Here is a 15,178-nt window from a genome sequence, read left to right on the forward strand (position 1 = left end):
TGGGAAGGCAAGATACCACTGCAGGGTATGTGTGTGTGTGTGTGTGTGTGTGTGTGTGTGTGTGTGACAAAGGAATGTATTATATGAAAGATAGAAGACTGGACCTTACCAAGCATATGTTGTCAAATTGTGTTACAAAGGATATGTCAGGATGGATGAATGCCAAATGATGTTCTGAAAAAATACTAGTCTTGACAAGTGTTTCATCAAAAATAACTTCCCTAGCAAATAAAGTAATTAATAACTTAAAGAAAAACTGCAAGTTGGGCTTGATGTTGTACACCTCTAACCCTAGTACTCAGAAGGCTATGATAGCAGGATCACAAGTTCCAGAACATTGCCTTAATCAAAACCAAACCAAAGTTGCTGCCAACTAAATTGTTCTTTTAAGTATGTCAAAATACATTAATCTGAGTGCACTACTTTACATCCTCTCAGAGAGGGTTAGGATTTTTCCCCCTCTTTTTTGAAAGTGCAATAGTTTCAGGGAATATAAATAGAAAGTGCCCATTGTTCCAAGGAGGGAGAATGAAGATGAACTCACGGGTAATGAAATGCAATCCAAAGCTCCTGAGCAGATGGAAACCATGCAGCAAGTAGTGATACAGAAAAATTAATCTAGCGAGGCTTTCAGTATGGAGTAAGAAAGGCAGGGAATGGAACCTCAGATTATTCTAAAAATTTTCACAAAACCAATTGTACAAGGAGCTACAATTTTCAGTCTATGCTTGTTTTAATTTATTTTTCCTTCGTAGTCAAAGATACATTCTTTAAATATATTACTAAACCAACCTTCCAGAAACTAAGATAAAAGTAAAACTAATGCAACCAGTTAAGGAAGAGGTGCTAGCCGGCTCTGAATAAGAACAAGAGAACAACCATTCATCAATATACGTGTCCTCCAAAGGATCAAGGACCAACCGGAAAGTTTTGGCTTCATAAAGGAATTGGGTGTCACCTTCAAATTGCCCAGTGTAGAACAGGCCACAAACTACAGCATCTTGGAATTTTCTACAAGTTAGTAAAATAAATGCCATGGATTAAAATTCAGCATGGATCTCTGGCCCCTGACTGTCATAGGTTTCATCCTCATTCATAGATTCCCCCCCCCCAAAAAAAAGAGAGAATTGAGAAGAGAAGCTGTGGCTTGAGTACTGTATTCTTTGACCCTGCATTGTGGAAATGGCTACACCTACCCGGTAGCAATTGTAATGATGAATCTTCATCATAAGCTTGACTGAGTTTGCAGTCACCTAGGAGATATACCTCTCAATGTATCTATAAGTTATTCTCATGGTTGCTTAACTAAGAAAGAAAGTCCAACCCTGGACTTCACAGTACTGCCTCAAGGGCTGGGGTCCTAGGCTGAAGAAGAGGAGGGTCACGACTGAGAAGCATTCATCACTCACATTTGCTTCATGACCAACTCACTCATTTTCCACAATCAGGTCTTCCCCCCATCAGGGACTGTACCCTCAAAATAAGAACAAAAAGAAGCTTCTTTCTTCCTTATGTTGCTTTTTCCAGGTATTCATCACAGCAATTAGAAAATAAATAATGCCCAGCCCCTTCAATGAGTCAGCATGAGCCACTCTACTGCAATCCTGTCTTCACTTGTTCCTTTTCCTCCCAAGGGAAGACTGAGCCACTTGTTAGGTTTTCAGCTACATTTCCCCTCTAAGAAGTGATTCTTGTCCTTCTGTGAAGAATATTGATCAGGGCCTACTTTAGATTGGACTTTGCATTTTCCGTCTATTTGGGGGGTCTATTTTAACAGTCTCTTTTCATCGCCCTTTACTTTTCTGTTTGGCTTTCGGGCTACTCCTCTTTACACAGCATATCCTATCATAATTCATTGCACATTACTATAATATTTTCAGAAACAAAAGGCATCAATGGCTTGACATGGTAATAGACAAAGAGCCCAATGTGGTTGTTTAGGCAGTTCTGTTTGTTCATTGTAGAGGAAAATCAAGATCACAATGAATGAACATCTTCACAATGATAGCTGTGTCGGCAGTGTTAGCTGGTCAGACTCCTCACAAGCTAAAGTATGGAGTGGGGCATGGCATCACCTTCACACAATGCTTCCATTATGCAAATAGTTCAGATTTCTAACTGGGCATTGGTGAGGAACAACACAAAGAACATGGATAAGTGGCTTAGGGGAGATCTGCCCTTACCTGTCCACTCCTACAACATGGACTCGTGTTTCCTAAAGTGCAGTCTGAAGAAGGAGTCCCATCTTAAATGTATGACCAAGTCTTTGGTGTCTTAATTTTGTTTGATGGGATATTTTTTCTTTCATTCTCATCAAGGCTTTTAAAGGAATACCAGGTTAAGAAAATGTCCACCTTTCACTACTTCAAACAATCCATCAATACCAGGAAAGAAAACATTTGCAGGTTATTGAATTTTGTTGTGGTTGTTGTTGTTGTTTTTCTGAACAGTGTCTTCTTTGGATATCTTGAAAGTTTAAGATACACACACGCAGATAAAATGTTTGTGTATTTAAATATTTGTACAAAGATGCTAGGCTTTGTGTACATTATACATTTTTGATAGAAAAATCTGACTTCATTAAAGAAAACAATTTTAGGAGACAACTTTGTGAAAACAAAAAAAATTTTTTTTATATAACAAATGACTTAGAGACACCATGAGTCAAATCATTTCATCTGGATGTTCAATATAACCAAATTCAAGAACACAAACCAATCTGAATAGCCTTCTGGGACTCCTTAGTGGAACTTGACCTATATTTTCAGTCTCTCTAAGTCACAGAAAAATATATTCATAGAAAAATTTTGTAGTTTTTCAAGTTAACCATTCCCTACCCTGCCCATCAATTTAACAACAAAAAATTACAAACACCATCAAATGTTAAATCACTTACCATAAATGCCTGTTGAAATGCAGGGAAATGCCTGTGAATAAATCACAAAAACAACAGTAAATCTTAAAGAACAGGTTTGCTTAGCTTTATCTATCTGGACATCTATTTTGCATGGTAATGGGGTTATTTCCATTTATGAAGTTACTCAAAGTTATGCTCAGAGCTGTGAGTTCAAGTCTTTAAATGAACATAAAAGACCCAGCCATTAAATTTTCAGGAACTTCCTAAGACTCTTGTTCAGCCATTATTATTAAGACATTATAAACATCTTGTGTTGTGGTACATCACTGTAATCCTTGTACTCAGAGGGCAGAAAGGGCTGGATCTCTGTGAATTTGAGGCTAGCTAGAGCTACAGAGTGAGTTCTAGACTACCCAAGACTACATAGTGAAATCCTGTTTCAAACAAAGAAACAAAATATAGTGGATAGTGAAACAGATGACACCCAGGCAAAGACAACCTAATGATCAAAATTTATCCTTTGCAACAACTTTGCTACTTTTCCCTATTGTGTTTTTATAGATTCTTTACACCTCTCTCATATGTATGATGGAGGCATCACCTGGTAATAGCTGTCAGCAAGCAGCACTTCTTGTCTCTGTGCTATGATCCTACATCAGTGGCATGAAATTTGGATATCCCAGGCAACATTCATCAACCATGTCACAGTACAACTATAACCATAACCTTGCCACAGGCACACATTCTTTGGTAAAATTCACCAAAATTCATTTAGTGAAAATCAAATGGCTACTTAGATTTATAACAATATTATAAATTTTGTTCTCATATGCAAATTATATATCAGGAAAATTTATTATAAACTTGAAAAGATGTATACTCTTTCTTGGGGGAAACAAAACACTGACTGACATACAATGACTCCTATCATATTGTGCTGATAAATAGCAAACGTTCTCATTTTAGAAATGAATGCACAAATGCAGGTGTACATTTTACTTTAGATGAGGTTTTCAAGCTGTGGAATGTGATCCAGGTGTGGATACACTTCCGGGAGAATTAATCAAGTCTTTCTGATTTTGCGATTTTTTAACTGTAAAAAGCTTATGACTTAGCCAACTAAGAAGAAAATACTTAGGTTGTGAAACTTTGAAGAGAACCTACTCCTTCCAATTTACTAGACCTGCATAATTCCTAACTGCATTCTGACACTTTTTATACATAGATTAGTGTGGTTCTCACTCTCATCAAAGGGACTTCTCTTTGAAGCCGAGTACCACCACAGAAAACCAATGCTGGACAGTGGTGGTGCATGCCTTTACACCCAGCACTCTATGAGTTCAAGTCCACATGGTATTCAGAGTGAGATTCAGAAAATCCAAGGCTACTAAGAAATCTTGTGTTGAAAACCAAAACCCTAGAGGCAGACTTTGAGGTTTTATAACCATGCCCAGTGTGACACCCAGTCTACTACTGCTGCCTGTGGACCAGGATGTAGAACTCTCAGCTCCTTCTCCAGCATCATGTCTTCTTTCAGGCTGCCCATGTTTCTTGCCAGGATGATAATGAACTACACTTCTGAAACTGTAACTCAGCCTGAGTTAAATTATTTCCTTTATAAGAGTTGTCATGGTCCACGGTGTCTCTTCACAGCAACACAAATCCCCTGCAACACTAAAACAGACCCCATGCCCAGCGGCATGTGTTTCTCATACTTTTTCTTTGGCTCTTTTCTTCTGGTAGTTTGTTCACTTTGCCCTGTTCCTATTTTGTTTGTTTTTATTTTATCTTAATTAATTTTATATTATTTTACTAAAAATACTAGCTCTTGTACTGCCTTTTCTTTTGTCTCCAACTCAGATAGCCAATAAGCTAGAAGGGTGTGTTTGGGGACAACATGCTTTGAACTTTCAGGGGAAAAAAGACACAGCAACTGTTTCAACAAGCAGGTCTTTGTACTCCACATTTTGTCCTTCCGCTTCATGATTGGAGCAGTTCACTTGACTGCTCTGAGGGTCAGTTTCCTCCTGAGCAAAAAGCAATCTTCACACCTGCCTCCAAAGGCTTGTTAGAATATTAAGAGGAAAAAGGAAGGCAACACTGTCTGACAATCTACATCTCCATTAACAATGATATCAAGAGTAGATACCAAGAGTGATGTCTAGCAGCTTGTTTCAAATGGCCTATTGGCCATTGAGGACAACTATTTACTGATCTCTTGCTCTCTTTCCTCTCCTCCATTTTCTCCTCCTTCCTCACTCCTCCCAATAAAGTATGATTAATGCCAGAAATTTGGTTTTCATTAATTATATTCAACGTTATTTTCTGTAAAATAAATTTTGCATGCCATGATATTCCTATCTCATCTTCATCATTGCCTCTTGAGTTAACACAATAATATCACCAACTATTAATGCTTTGAATCATACATTTTTTTCCCTTGGAGGCTGTTCTTTGCATGTTTAGAGTGTCCCTGGACAAATCCCACTAGATTCCAGCTACATATCTCTAGTCATGACGGTAAATACTTAGACTTGAAATGTTCCTTAAGGGAAAAATAGCCCTTTTCTGAGAACTAAAGCCTTTCATGAACAGACTTTTCAGGGACAGTCTGCTAAATGACATCTCACTCAGAACCTCAACCCTCCTGGGGCAGTCCACACTAGTAACAGATCAATGACCAATGACTTGTACAAAGGTTTGGCCATCTTGGCTTCTTCCATGTAATAATGAAGGGCCCTTCTTGCATCAGAATTCTACATGGGGTCACCAGGAGCCTGGAAACTGGGCCTGATTTCCACTTCATCCTCTCTCTTAGTCTACTGCAGCTTCTTTCCTCTCTCTTCCCCAGATGCCAACTCTGAATTATTTGTTAACAGACATCTGGCAAGCTCACTGTGTCTCAGAGTCTGCTTCCTGGGGAATTCATATGAACTAACTGCCCTCTATTTCACTCTCAAGTCCAGTTACCTGAGTCATTTCCCCAGATCTAGCAGAAGAAATAATGTACTGAGCAGATTAAAGCAATAGTTATTTGCCTGAACTCTAGTCCTCTCTTGGAATCAATCATGGAACTGCATAACTGGGTCTCAATGTATGAAATGCCTTCTCTGTTTTAACAAGGAAAAATAGATTAATATGAAAATGACATTGTTGCTTTAAATGTGAAGGCAAATGGTGATGTAATGGAAGATGACTTTGGTGATATTATTGTGTTAACTCAAGAGGCAATGATGAAGATGAGATGGGAATATAATGGCATGCAAAATTTGTTTTACAGAAAATAACATTGAATATAATTAATGAAAACCAAATTTCTAGCATTAATCATACTTTATTGAGAGGAGTGAGGAAGGAGGAGAAAATGGAGGACGGGAAAATGAGCAAGAGATCAGTAAAGGGATTATTGTAATATATATCTGGTTTCTGCCCTTTGTCATAATACATTTACAATGTGGATATAAGAACTGAGAAACTTAAGATGTCTTTATTTCAAAGTTGCATTCAATATAACTGCCTCCCTCAGAACTCATCTCTCATATAGAGATGTGAGATTGTATCCCAGACTCAGGCCAATTATTTTAGTTTGTTTGAAGTACATTTAACTCAGCAGTCACCTATAGAATTTGAGAAATGACATCAGCAGCCCAATTTGTAAGCTTCTAGACTCTCCTACCAGCAAACCCTGAGAGCAAAAGGACTGATCACAGAGTCATCAGAAACCTGATTCATACTTCCCTCCCCTCCCCATCCCCACTGGATCCCTCATGTTCCCAACCCCATCTGCCCCCAAAGTCCACTCACAGAATCAGCTACATAACCTTTGGCCTATAGTGTGTTGGGCTTATAGAATGTGCTGAGATAAGGGTGATGCAGAGATTGTGGGAGTGGCCAGTCAATGACTGGTCTAGCCTGAGTCCTATGCCATGAGAGTGAACTCACTACTTACACTGCCTGGAGGATGAGAAACCAGAAGCTGATGTTCCAGAGACTTAGGATAGAACCACACACAACTGGAAGCAAAAGAAATGTCAAGGTCATGATGCCTAATGATATTCTGCTATATTCCTAGATTGGTGCCTAACTCAATTATCATGAGAGAGGCTTCATCAAGAAGCTGGTGGAAATAGATGCAGAGACCCACAGCCAAGCAGTAAGCTGAGCTCAGGAAAGCTTGCTGAAGAGAGGGAAGAAGGATTGTAGGAGCCAAAGGTATTGGTCTAGGACATCACAAGAGACTACAAAGAATCAACTAACCCAGCTCATATGAGCTCATAGAGATCAAACTGACAACCAGAGAGCCTTCATGGGACTGACCTGGGTACTTTGCACATAGGTGACAGTTGTATATCTCAGTCTTCTTGTGGGACTTTTAACAGTGGCAACAAGGACTGTTTCTGACTTTTTTTTCTGGCTTTTAGGACACTATTCTTCATACTGGGTAGCCGTGACCAGCCTTTGTACAAGGGAGGTGCTTACTCTTATCACAACTTGATGTGCCAGGTTTTGTCTATATTCATGGGAGGCCTCCTGAAATGGAGGAGAAGTGGTTGGGGGAAGGCAGAAGGGAGGTAGAGGCAATGGACTGGGAAGAGAAAGGAAAGGGTAAATTTCAGCAGGAATATAAAATACATTAATTAAAAAAGGGAAAAGAAAAAAAAAGAAACATACATGGTATTTGGCTTTTAGCAAAATTATCCAAAGTAAAAATATGCTTAGCTTACTCTCTTGGGAGAAAAACAGTGAATCACTTGGCTTGACAAGGAGAAAGGCCTCTTCATTTGGGAAGATGTAGATTGGACCAACAGGCAGTCACTTCCTTAGCCCAGCAGGTGGGTTTCACACACTTACAAAGCACCAGGTTGGTAAGTCTGTAGATTGTGTCATCTATGCTCTACTGTTTTTGCCCCTATTTTTTTGTCCTCTTTCTGTTTTACTAACTGGAGGGTGAAAACAGGAGCCCCTCAGCCTCCTCGTTTGACTCTGACATGACTTCTGATCACTGCCCATGAATCCTCACAGTCAGTACTTGTTTTTTTCCCCTGAACCTTGAAAAGAATGGAAAGAATTTTTCTCTTATCCTTATTCAAACCACACTGTCTTGGGCAGCAACCTTGCCATTTGACAGGCCTGCCATTCTCATTGCCAAAGGAATATGTCAACTGACTTAAGTAAGTAGCACAGGGTACTGCCTAGTCACACAGATAAACAGATGGGGAGTTCCAGTATCAGTGACCAGTTGGTGTAAATTAACTACAAAATGTTTCCAACCTTGGAGATCTTTCAGTTTCTCAGCCAACACACATATTTTATGGTTCATTCAGGTTTGGGTAGATTTCTCATTATTTGCAAGCAAGTAACACTATATGACACACCTTCTGTTTAAATGTTTTTAATTATGTATTACATTATACTGAATTGAGGAAGCTGTCACTTGTAGGATACATGGATTTGTTTCTCATGTATTACTAAGACAAAAATGCTCTGTAGCTTAAAACATAACATGTTTGCTTATCATTTTGAATTTTAATAAACTTGGTATATTTAATTTATTTAGATACTTCTCAAAAGCAGATCTCTATAGCAGTCATGGCAACCTTTTGATGCCAATGTGCTACTGTCATCTACAAAGGTCATGTTTGAGAATTATGAAACATGTGTCCCTAGGACCACAGGCTGGTCTCCCCTGACAAACATGATAAAAAAGGAGGAGAAAATCATTATTTCCTAAACTTGTTTCATATTTAGAGAGCAATACTTCCCAGCCACTATTTTACTCTGTCATACATAAGTTTTTCAAACTTCTATCTCTGTCCTATCCAGAATTGTACTCATCTGACACCTAATAAACTCTCTGTGATAGCATCTTCAAGGCCTATACCACTCCCCTTTTAATGTTTGTAGCTGGTTCCTTGGCTAATGCCACAGAGTCAGCAAAGGCCTTCAGACAGAAGTTAAGGCATGTACATATCTACAAATGGCCCCTCATTGATTAGTCAACCAAAAGCCAAGGGCATACAGGTGTCTAGTAAATCCACAAAGAATGACAGACAACAAATTACTCATGTTAACAAATAGAGCGACTTTTTTTAATATACAATTTTTAAAATTTAAATTAGAAACAATCTTGTTTTCCATAACAACCCCAGTTCTCCCTCCCCTCCTCCTCCTCTGTCCGCCAGCCATCTACTCCCCGTCTCATCCCCTTTCTGCTCCCCAGGGAGGGTGAGACCTAAGTGACTTTTTAAACCACTATTTTTTATTGTAAAATATCCAAAGTACAAGAGGAATTATATTGAAGAAATTATATGAAGAGCAACTGTGTCTTAAACACAATGAAATCCAGAGGACAATTGTTTGTCTTTAGTTGTGTCATAGCGTACTCATCTAGAAGGCAGAGTACTTTGGGATTTCTATTTGTAATAACAAGAATAGTGGTAATCTAGTTTAGCATGTGATCCAATAAGAGCTTCCTCTGAACCTCTACAACACTCTCAATATTTTTTGCTGGCTTTATTATATAAGACATTTTTGAGGTGTAAGACATACCATTTAAAATATATTATCTAAATCAGTCCCATGTGGAGTGAGTAGGGGGGATGGGAAGGGAGGGTGGGGGGGCAAGAGAGGGTGGGAGAGAGAGAAAAAAGGAGGAAGGGAGGAAGGGAAAGAGGGAGGGAGGGAGAGGGAACTGGGATAGATATGTAAAATAAAAATAAAAAAGAAATTAATAAAAAAAGAAAGCAAGATAAAAAGGCCATGGAAAGCATATATATATATGTACATATATATATATATATGTGTGTGTGTGTGTGTGTGTGTGTGTAGATGAGAGAGAGAGAGAGGGGAGGGAGGGAGAGAGAACAAACATAAAAGAGGGAGCCACTATTGGTTTGAAGAGAAAACTGAACCTAAAGAAAGGTATAGAGACCTACAAGACTGCTGTCAACTAACAATTTGAGCAACCATGGAAAGGCTACCATAAATGCCCTTCCTAGATAATGAGATCTACAACTAACTTATCCACCATCATGGAGACCTCATCTAATACCTGTTGGAAACAGAAGCAAACACCCATAACTAAACACTGTGTTGAACTAGAATCCAGATGCAGAGGGAGAAGGCAAGACCAGGTTGCAGAAACACATAGAGACAGCTGACCTGAACAAGGAGGAGCTAACAGGACCCCAAGACTCATAGCTGGGAATCCAGCATGGAACTGACTCAGACCCCTTGAATATGGGTCTCAGCTAGAAGGACTGAGCAGTCTAAGGGACCTCAGACAGTGGAAACAGGATGTATTCCTGGTGCACAAAAGGACCTTGCGGAACATCCCCCATGGAGGGATACTGCCTAAACCTAGAGACAGGGGAGAAGTCCTAGTCCCTACTCCAAATGACTTGACAGATTTACATGACCCCACCTGGATGGCATTGCCCTATATGTGCAATTGGGGTGGGGGTATAAGAGGAGAGGGTGGTCAGGGTAAATGTGAGGGGGCAGAGAGGGTAAGAGGGAGGGAGGGAAGGAGGGAGAGGGAACTGAGATCAACGTGTAAAATAAAAAATAAATAATTAAAAAAATTGGACTCTGAGAATTATTTAAATATATATAAATATATTTGTATCCATCCATCCACATATGCGAGGTAGGGGATAGATCTGGAGAGGAGCTAGGTAGGAATCATAATATGAGAATTAACAAAAATATATTAAAATATTTCTTAATTACACAAATAATACATGAATATATGGCTCGAACAAGATAAGTGTGGGCAGAGAGCAATAGATACTTTGCCAGTCATACCCCTCTCTTTTTCTTGTTGCACTAGTAATTCTCTGAGGTATAACTACCAATAAAATGGTGGGCACCCTTCCACTCTGTTCATTTGTATTTACAAGGTATTTTTCTTTTCTCATGTCATCCAATCGCTTTCTACCATACCTTCACTAGATTCAGAGACTCATCATGGCACTGAGATCAACATGCTCATTCTGGTCCCTCTTTACTACAACTTTCCCATTGCTCATGGTATTCCAGCTCCATTCCTTTCTCCGACTTTCAAATTCTTAAAGCATGATTTAGCTTCTGTGACATTGGTCTCATCTCCTGGAACTCTTCCGTTCTGAGATGTTTCCATGGATTTCATCTTTGTTCCTCTTAGATCTCTAATCAAATATTCTGCCTGCCTTCAGCTAAGTCACTATCTTTCACATAGACTTCTGCATAACTTTGTAAGCTCCTGAACTCAGTGTTTTCCATTGCCTTCCCAACTTCATTTCCCCATCCTACCCCTGCCCCACACTCACTGCCTAGGATGTAAGATCATATAAAGGCCTCTAGTTTGCTTATTGTTATATAATGATTAGAACACAAAAAAATTGAATATATCATGTATGCTATATGCAAACCTAATCATGTGTATTTTCTTATGTAATTTAGAATACACATATTGTTTTCTGTTATTAGAATACAATGTTTCTATTCTAGGCCTTGAGGATGTTTGACTGTTAGTATGTACTGAACTAGCTCAAGTTTATAATGGCTACATATGAAACTATATCATTGAGATTATTTATCTTCTCTGTACTGCTGAGCATGAAGGTTGTAAATTTTTTCTATAGGAAAATGAAGAATCCAGCAACAAATATCCTTAGTGCTTACTGTGCTGTAGTGGTGGTGGGGCACTCCTAAGAATAAAATTGACCCATTTAGTCACTGGGTAAAAAGAAAATCAGGTTTACAGTTTTTAAAACACTGCGAAAGTCCTTAAATTTGTTGCCCCTCTGAAATTTATTTAAATCAAGTCAATTCTACTTCTTCCTGTCAAATACATGACTGCATGAAAGGATACTAGCACTTACACAAACAAAAAACCTACTGCTCTTAAAAATGTAAATGCAAAAATGATGCACATTGCATTACACAACTGAATAATCCGAAGGCCACTGTCACTTATCAGAGAGTGGGGATAAGATCACACAGAAAAGGCCAGCCTGGTGTTTTGACTGCACCGGAGGAGCTCATCTAGGTACCATAATTATAAGCAATAACTCGATTTCTCTTTGTTTTCTTCATTATACCTTTGAAATAGCTGTCATAAAGTCATTTATTGCCAGCTGCTTTCATGTTTATAATGATGCAACTCCATGCAGTATAAAACAAACTATTATGTAGCCATGAATAGTAGCAGTCCCTTTCCAAACTTTATATTATGCAAAGAGACAGCTGCATTAGCTCTACCATGAATTTATTAGGATGCAAAATCTTGGAATCAGCCAAGGAAAGAACTTGCTTTCTGCTTGAGCTTGCTCATATGACTGGTAGAAATATTTTACTGAAAACTCTGCATATGTGAAAATGGGAATGGGTATCCATAAACCTGCTGAACCGCAAAGAATGTTTGTTCTGTTCCATAATGTTCACTCTGTAAACTCCATATTACACAAAAGGCAAGCAACAAGCCCAAACAAACCAAACCCTCCCATACAGCAACTCAATTGTGCCTCGTGTTAGAAGAGCCTATTAAAACAGAATGTCCTCCAAATGGTGACTTTCAAATGACCTTGTTCAATTATGGTTCTGTCAAGATCCCCTCGTTCCTCATGATTAAGTACATGTTTCAGGCAAATTTGATAACTCTGGCCCCTAGGGGTAAAAAGTGGCTGGGGATGCCCTTTGGAAAAGCTGGTGCAGCACCCGGAGAAAATGGAGATAAGAGTCAATCATGTTAGATCCCCTGAGACGTAAATTAGCCACTTGAGGCTGAAAGGCCATAGTTCTCAGCCATTGCCATTCCTAACTGTGCCTTCAGAGCACAATTTCCTGATTGTACATGACCAGAAGAGCCTTGTGCACACAAAAATGAGAGACACAAGTCTAGAGAACTGGCTGCAAGATCATAGGCCATTGTGCAGCAGTTCTTATGCAAGGGTCTTGGAACTATTCTAGTATGACCATAAAAGACACAATCAGTACCTGTGTTCATGTGTGGCTTAAGAACATATGTATGGATGTGCTTTCTTTCCCATGAGGGCATTTATGGAGGCTAGAGGTTAAACTGGGTTTGAGTTTATCACAGAACCTATAGCTCATGAGTTTAGCTAGGCTAGCTGGCCCCTGGCTTTTGATATCCACTTTTAGACCCTCACCATGTGTAGAAATGAAATTACAGACACAGCACCTTCACATGGATTCTGGGATCTGAACTTGGGTCTCTACGCTTACATACCAGCCAATATACCAACTGAGCCTCTGGCTCTAGGATAATATGCTAGGATCCCCATATCCCCATGCCTACATCCCAGAGTTTGCAGAGCACATGTACAGCATGCTGGGATCCATTTTCCAGTCCACACAAGGAATAAGTAGTCTCAGAATCCACTCCTCCCTCCATCTAGAAGCAGCAAGTTAGTAATGATTGGTCACTGACTCATGGGAAGACTTGTATATACTCCTAGACTCCTTTCTTTATGGAAAAATGGTGAAGTGTCTCCTGTATTGTCCAGAGGGTGCCAGTAATGGCTGAAAAGTTGCTTGGGATTCTTTTCATGCTCAATCCCCACTCAGGGAAATATTTCCTACTAAATCCCTTTATTCTAACATCTTTTCAGAATAGTCTGCTTCAGAGAAACTAGCCAAGGGCATTTGTTAATGTTACTTACCTCTATAACTGATAGTACTTTACCATGAAATAATATGGAAGTTATTGTTGAAAGAGATTCTCTTTATTAGTAATTAGTAAGTTGACTTCCAGGAAACAAAGAAACAAACAAACAAATAAAAAAATCAAACAAAGCACTACCACCAACCTATTATTGTTTACATTTCTCAGAAAAAAAAAATGACACTATTGTTTGGCTATAGTTTCAGTGTGTCTTCCAAAGCCCATGTGTTAAATACTTGGTGATCATTGTGGCTATGAAGAGGCCAGGGAAACTTTAAAAGGTAGGCTCTAGTAGACGGCTATTAGGTCTCTGGAATTAATAAAATTATTCCACGACCAGGCTCATCCCACAAGTACTTGCCATTGCAAGAACAACAAACCTGATAACTTCTTATCTCTTGCTTCCTCTCTTGCCATGTTATTTCAGCCTCTGACTCTTGACCCTGATGCTATGTCATGTTGTGATGGAATAAGAGGTTGCTCTCCCCCCCCCCCCCCCCCGTCCTGAGCAGGTGCCATCACCACATTCTCCAACTTTCAAAATCTGTGAGCTGAACAAGTCTTTTGTTTGGGAAGCGCTCAATTTATTTCATTATAGCAGGCCTGTATGGGATAATACAGGCAGGTTTTGGTCTTTCTCATTAAAACAAACAAAACAAAACTAAAAGGAAGTAAGACTTAATGGGTATTACTAATATCATTACTCCCAGGAGAGATGAGTACTGTCCCCAGAATCATACAGCAGCTAAAGAGAAAATCTCAGACACAAGCTCTGATCTAAGTAAGCACTGGGTATTGATAGAATAGAAAGGCTGCAATCAAAGGAAGAAGGGGTAGGAGGCCATGCTGAGCAGCCTGCCACCCCTCCTCCCTGTGCCCCCCAGAGAAAGGGCTGCTTACATATAAGAATTCTTTGATAGTGTCACTGAGATGTGGGTTTACCAGGTACTATTTCCGGTACTGTGTACCAGGATATTTTGCTATCTTCTATTGCTGCTGTTGATGTGGTTTAGAGGCAGAGTCATACTATGCCGTCCAGGCTGTCCTCAAATGTGTAATCCTCCTGCCTCCCCATTAATGAGTGACATGATTCAGCCGGGCATTGCCAGAGAAGTTCTACTAGGTTTTTAACTGAACACAAAGCACAAAGGGGCCTAAACCTGAGACGATACTCCAAGAGAGTCTGGAGTGGGAAACTGCATTTCTAACAAGTTCCCAGGGCTACTGCTAGCTCCCAGGACTCCACTTTGGGAGTCATGCTCTAATCGGTTCGTCTCCCTCTCACTGCTGCATCAAATAAATGCATCTTATGCCGTGTCCCCTTGGAGCCAAGCACTCTCCCCTGGGAGGAGCTGAAATCCGTTTCTGTGTTACTAATTCCTCACCACGGGAACTGCATAATTGGAGAGGAGCAGATTGCCAGTTTGCCAACACATATGTAGATTTGAGGCCTGCAGATTTTTGACACCTCTCTTCTGTCCCTTAAAATGTCAGCATGTTCCCTCCACAAATTGGGCAATTGTACTTCAGCCCCTGCGCATTTCCGTGGTGTGAAAGGGGAAAACATTACATAAGGGAAGAGACAGGTTTCCTTGTGAATGCAGCCAGTTCTCCAGCCAATTATATGTGCAAACACCTGACTTTGCATCACACTG

At 39.6% G+C, this 15,178-nt stretch overlaps 1 protein-coding gene across 1 annotated transcript in view; it reads right to left on the minus strand.

The window, feature by feature from the left end:
- Positions 1-15,178, minus strand: part of Macrod2 (mono-ADP ribosylhydrolase 2) — a 1,848,725-nt gene that overhangs the window by 589,535 nt on the left and 1,244,012 nt on the right. Inside the window, exon 7 of the mRNA XM_051183276.1 lies at positions 2,897-2,927. Coding sequence (XP_051039233.1) covers positions 2,897-2,927 — 31 coding nt within the window. The remainder of the gene's footprint in view (positions 1-2,896; positions 2,928-15,178) is intronic.

The sequence above is a fragment of the Phodopus roborovskii genome, unplaced genomic scaffold, assembly GCF_943737965.1.
Source record: "Phodopus roborovskii unplaced genomic scaffold, PHOROB, whole genome shotgun sequence".
Lineage (NCBI taxonomy): Eukaryota > Metazoa > Chordata > Mammalia > Rodentia > Cricetidae > Phodopus > Phodopus roborovskii.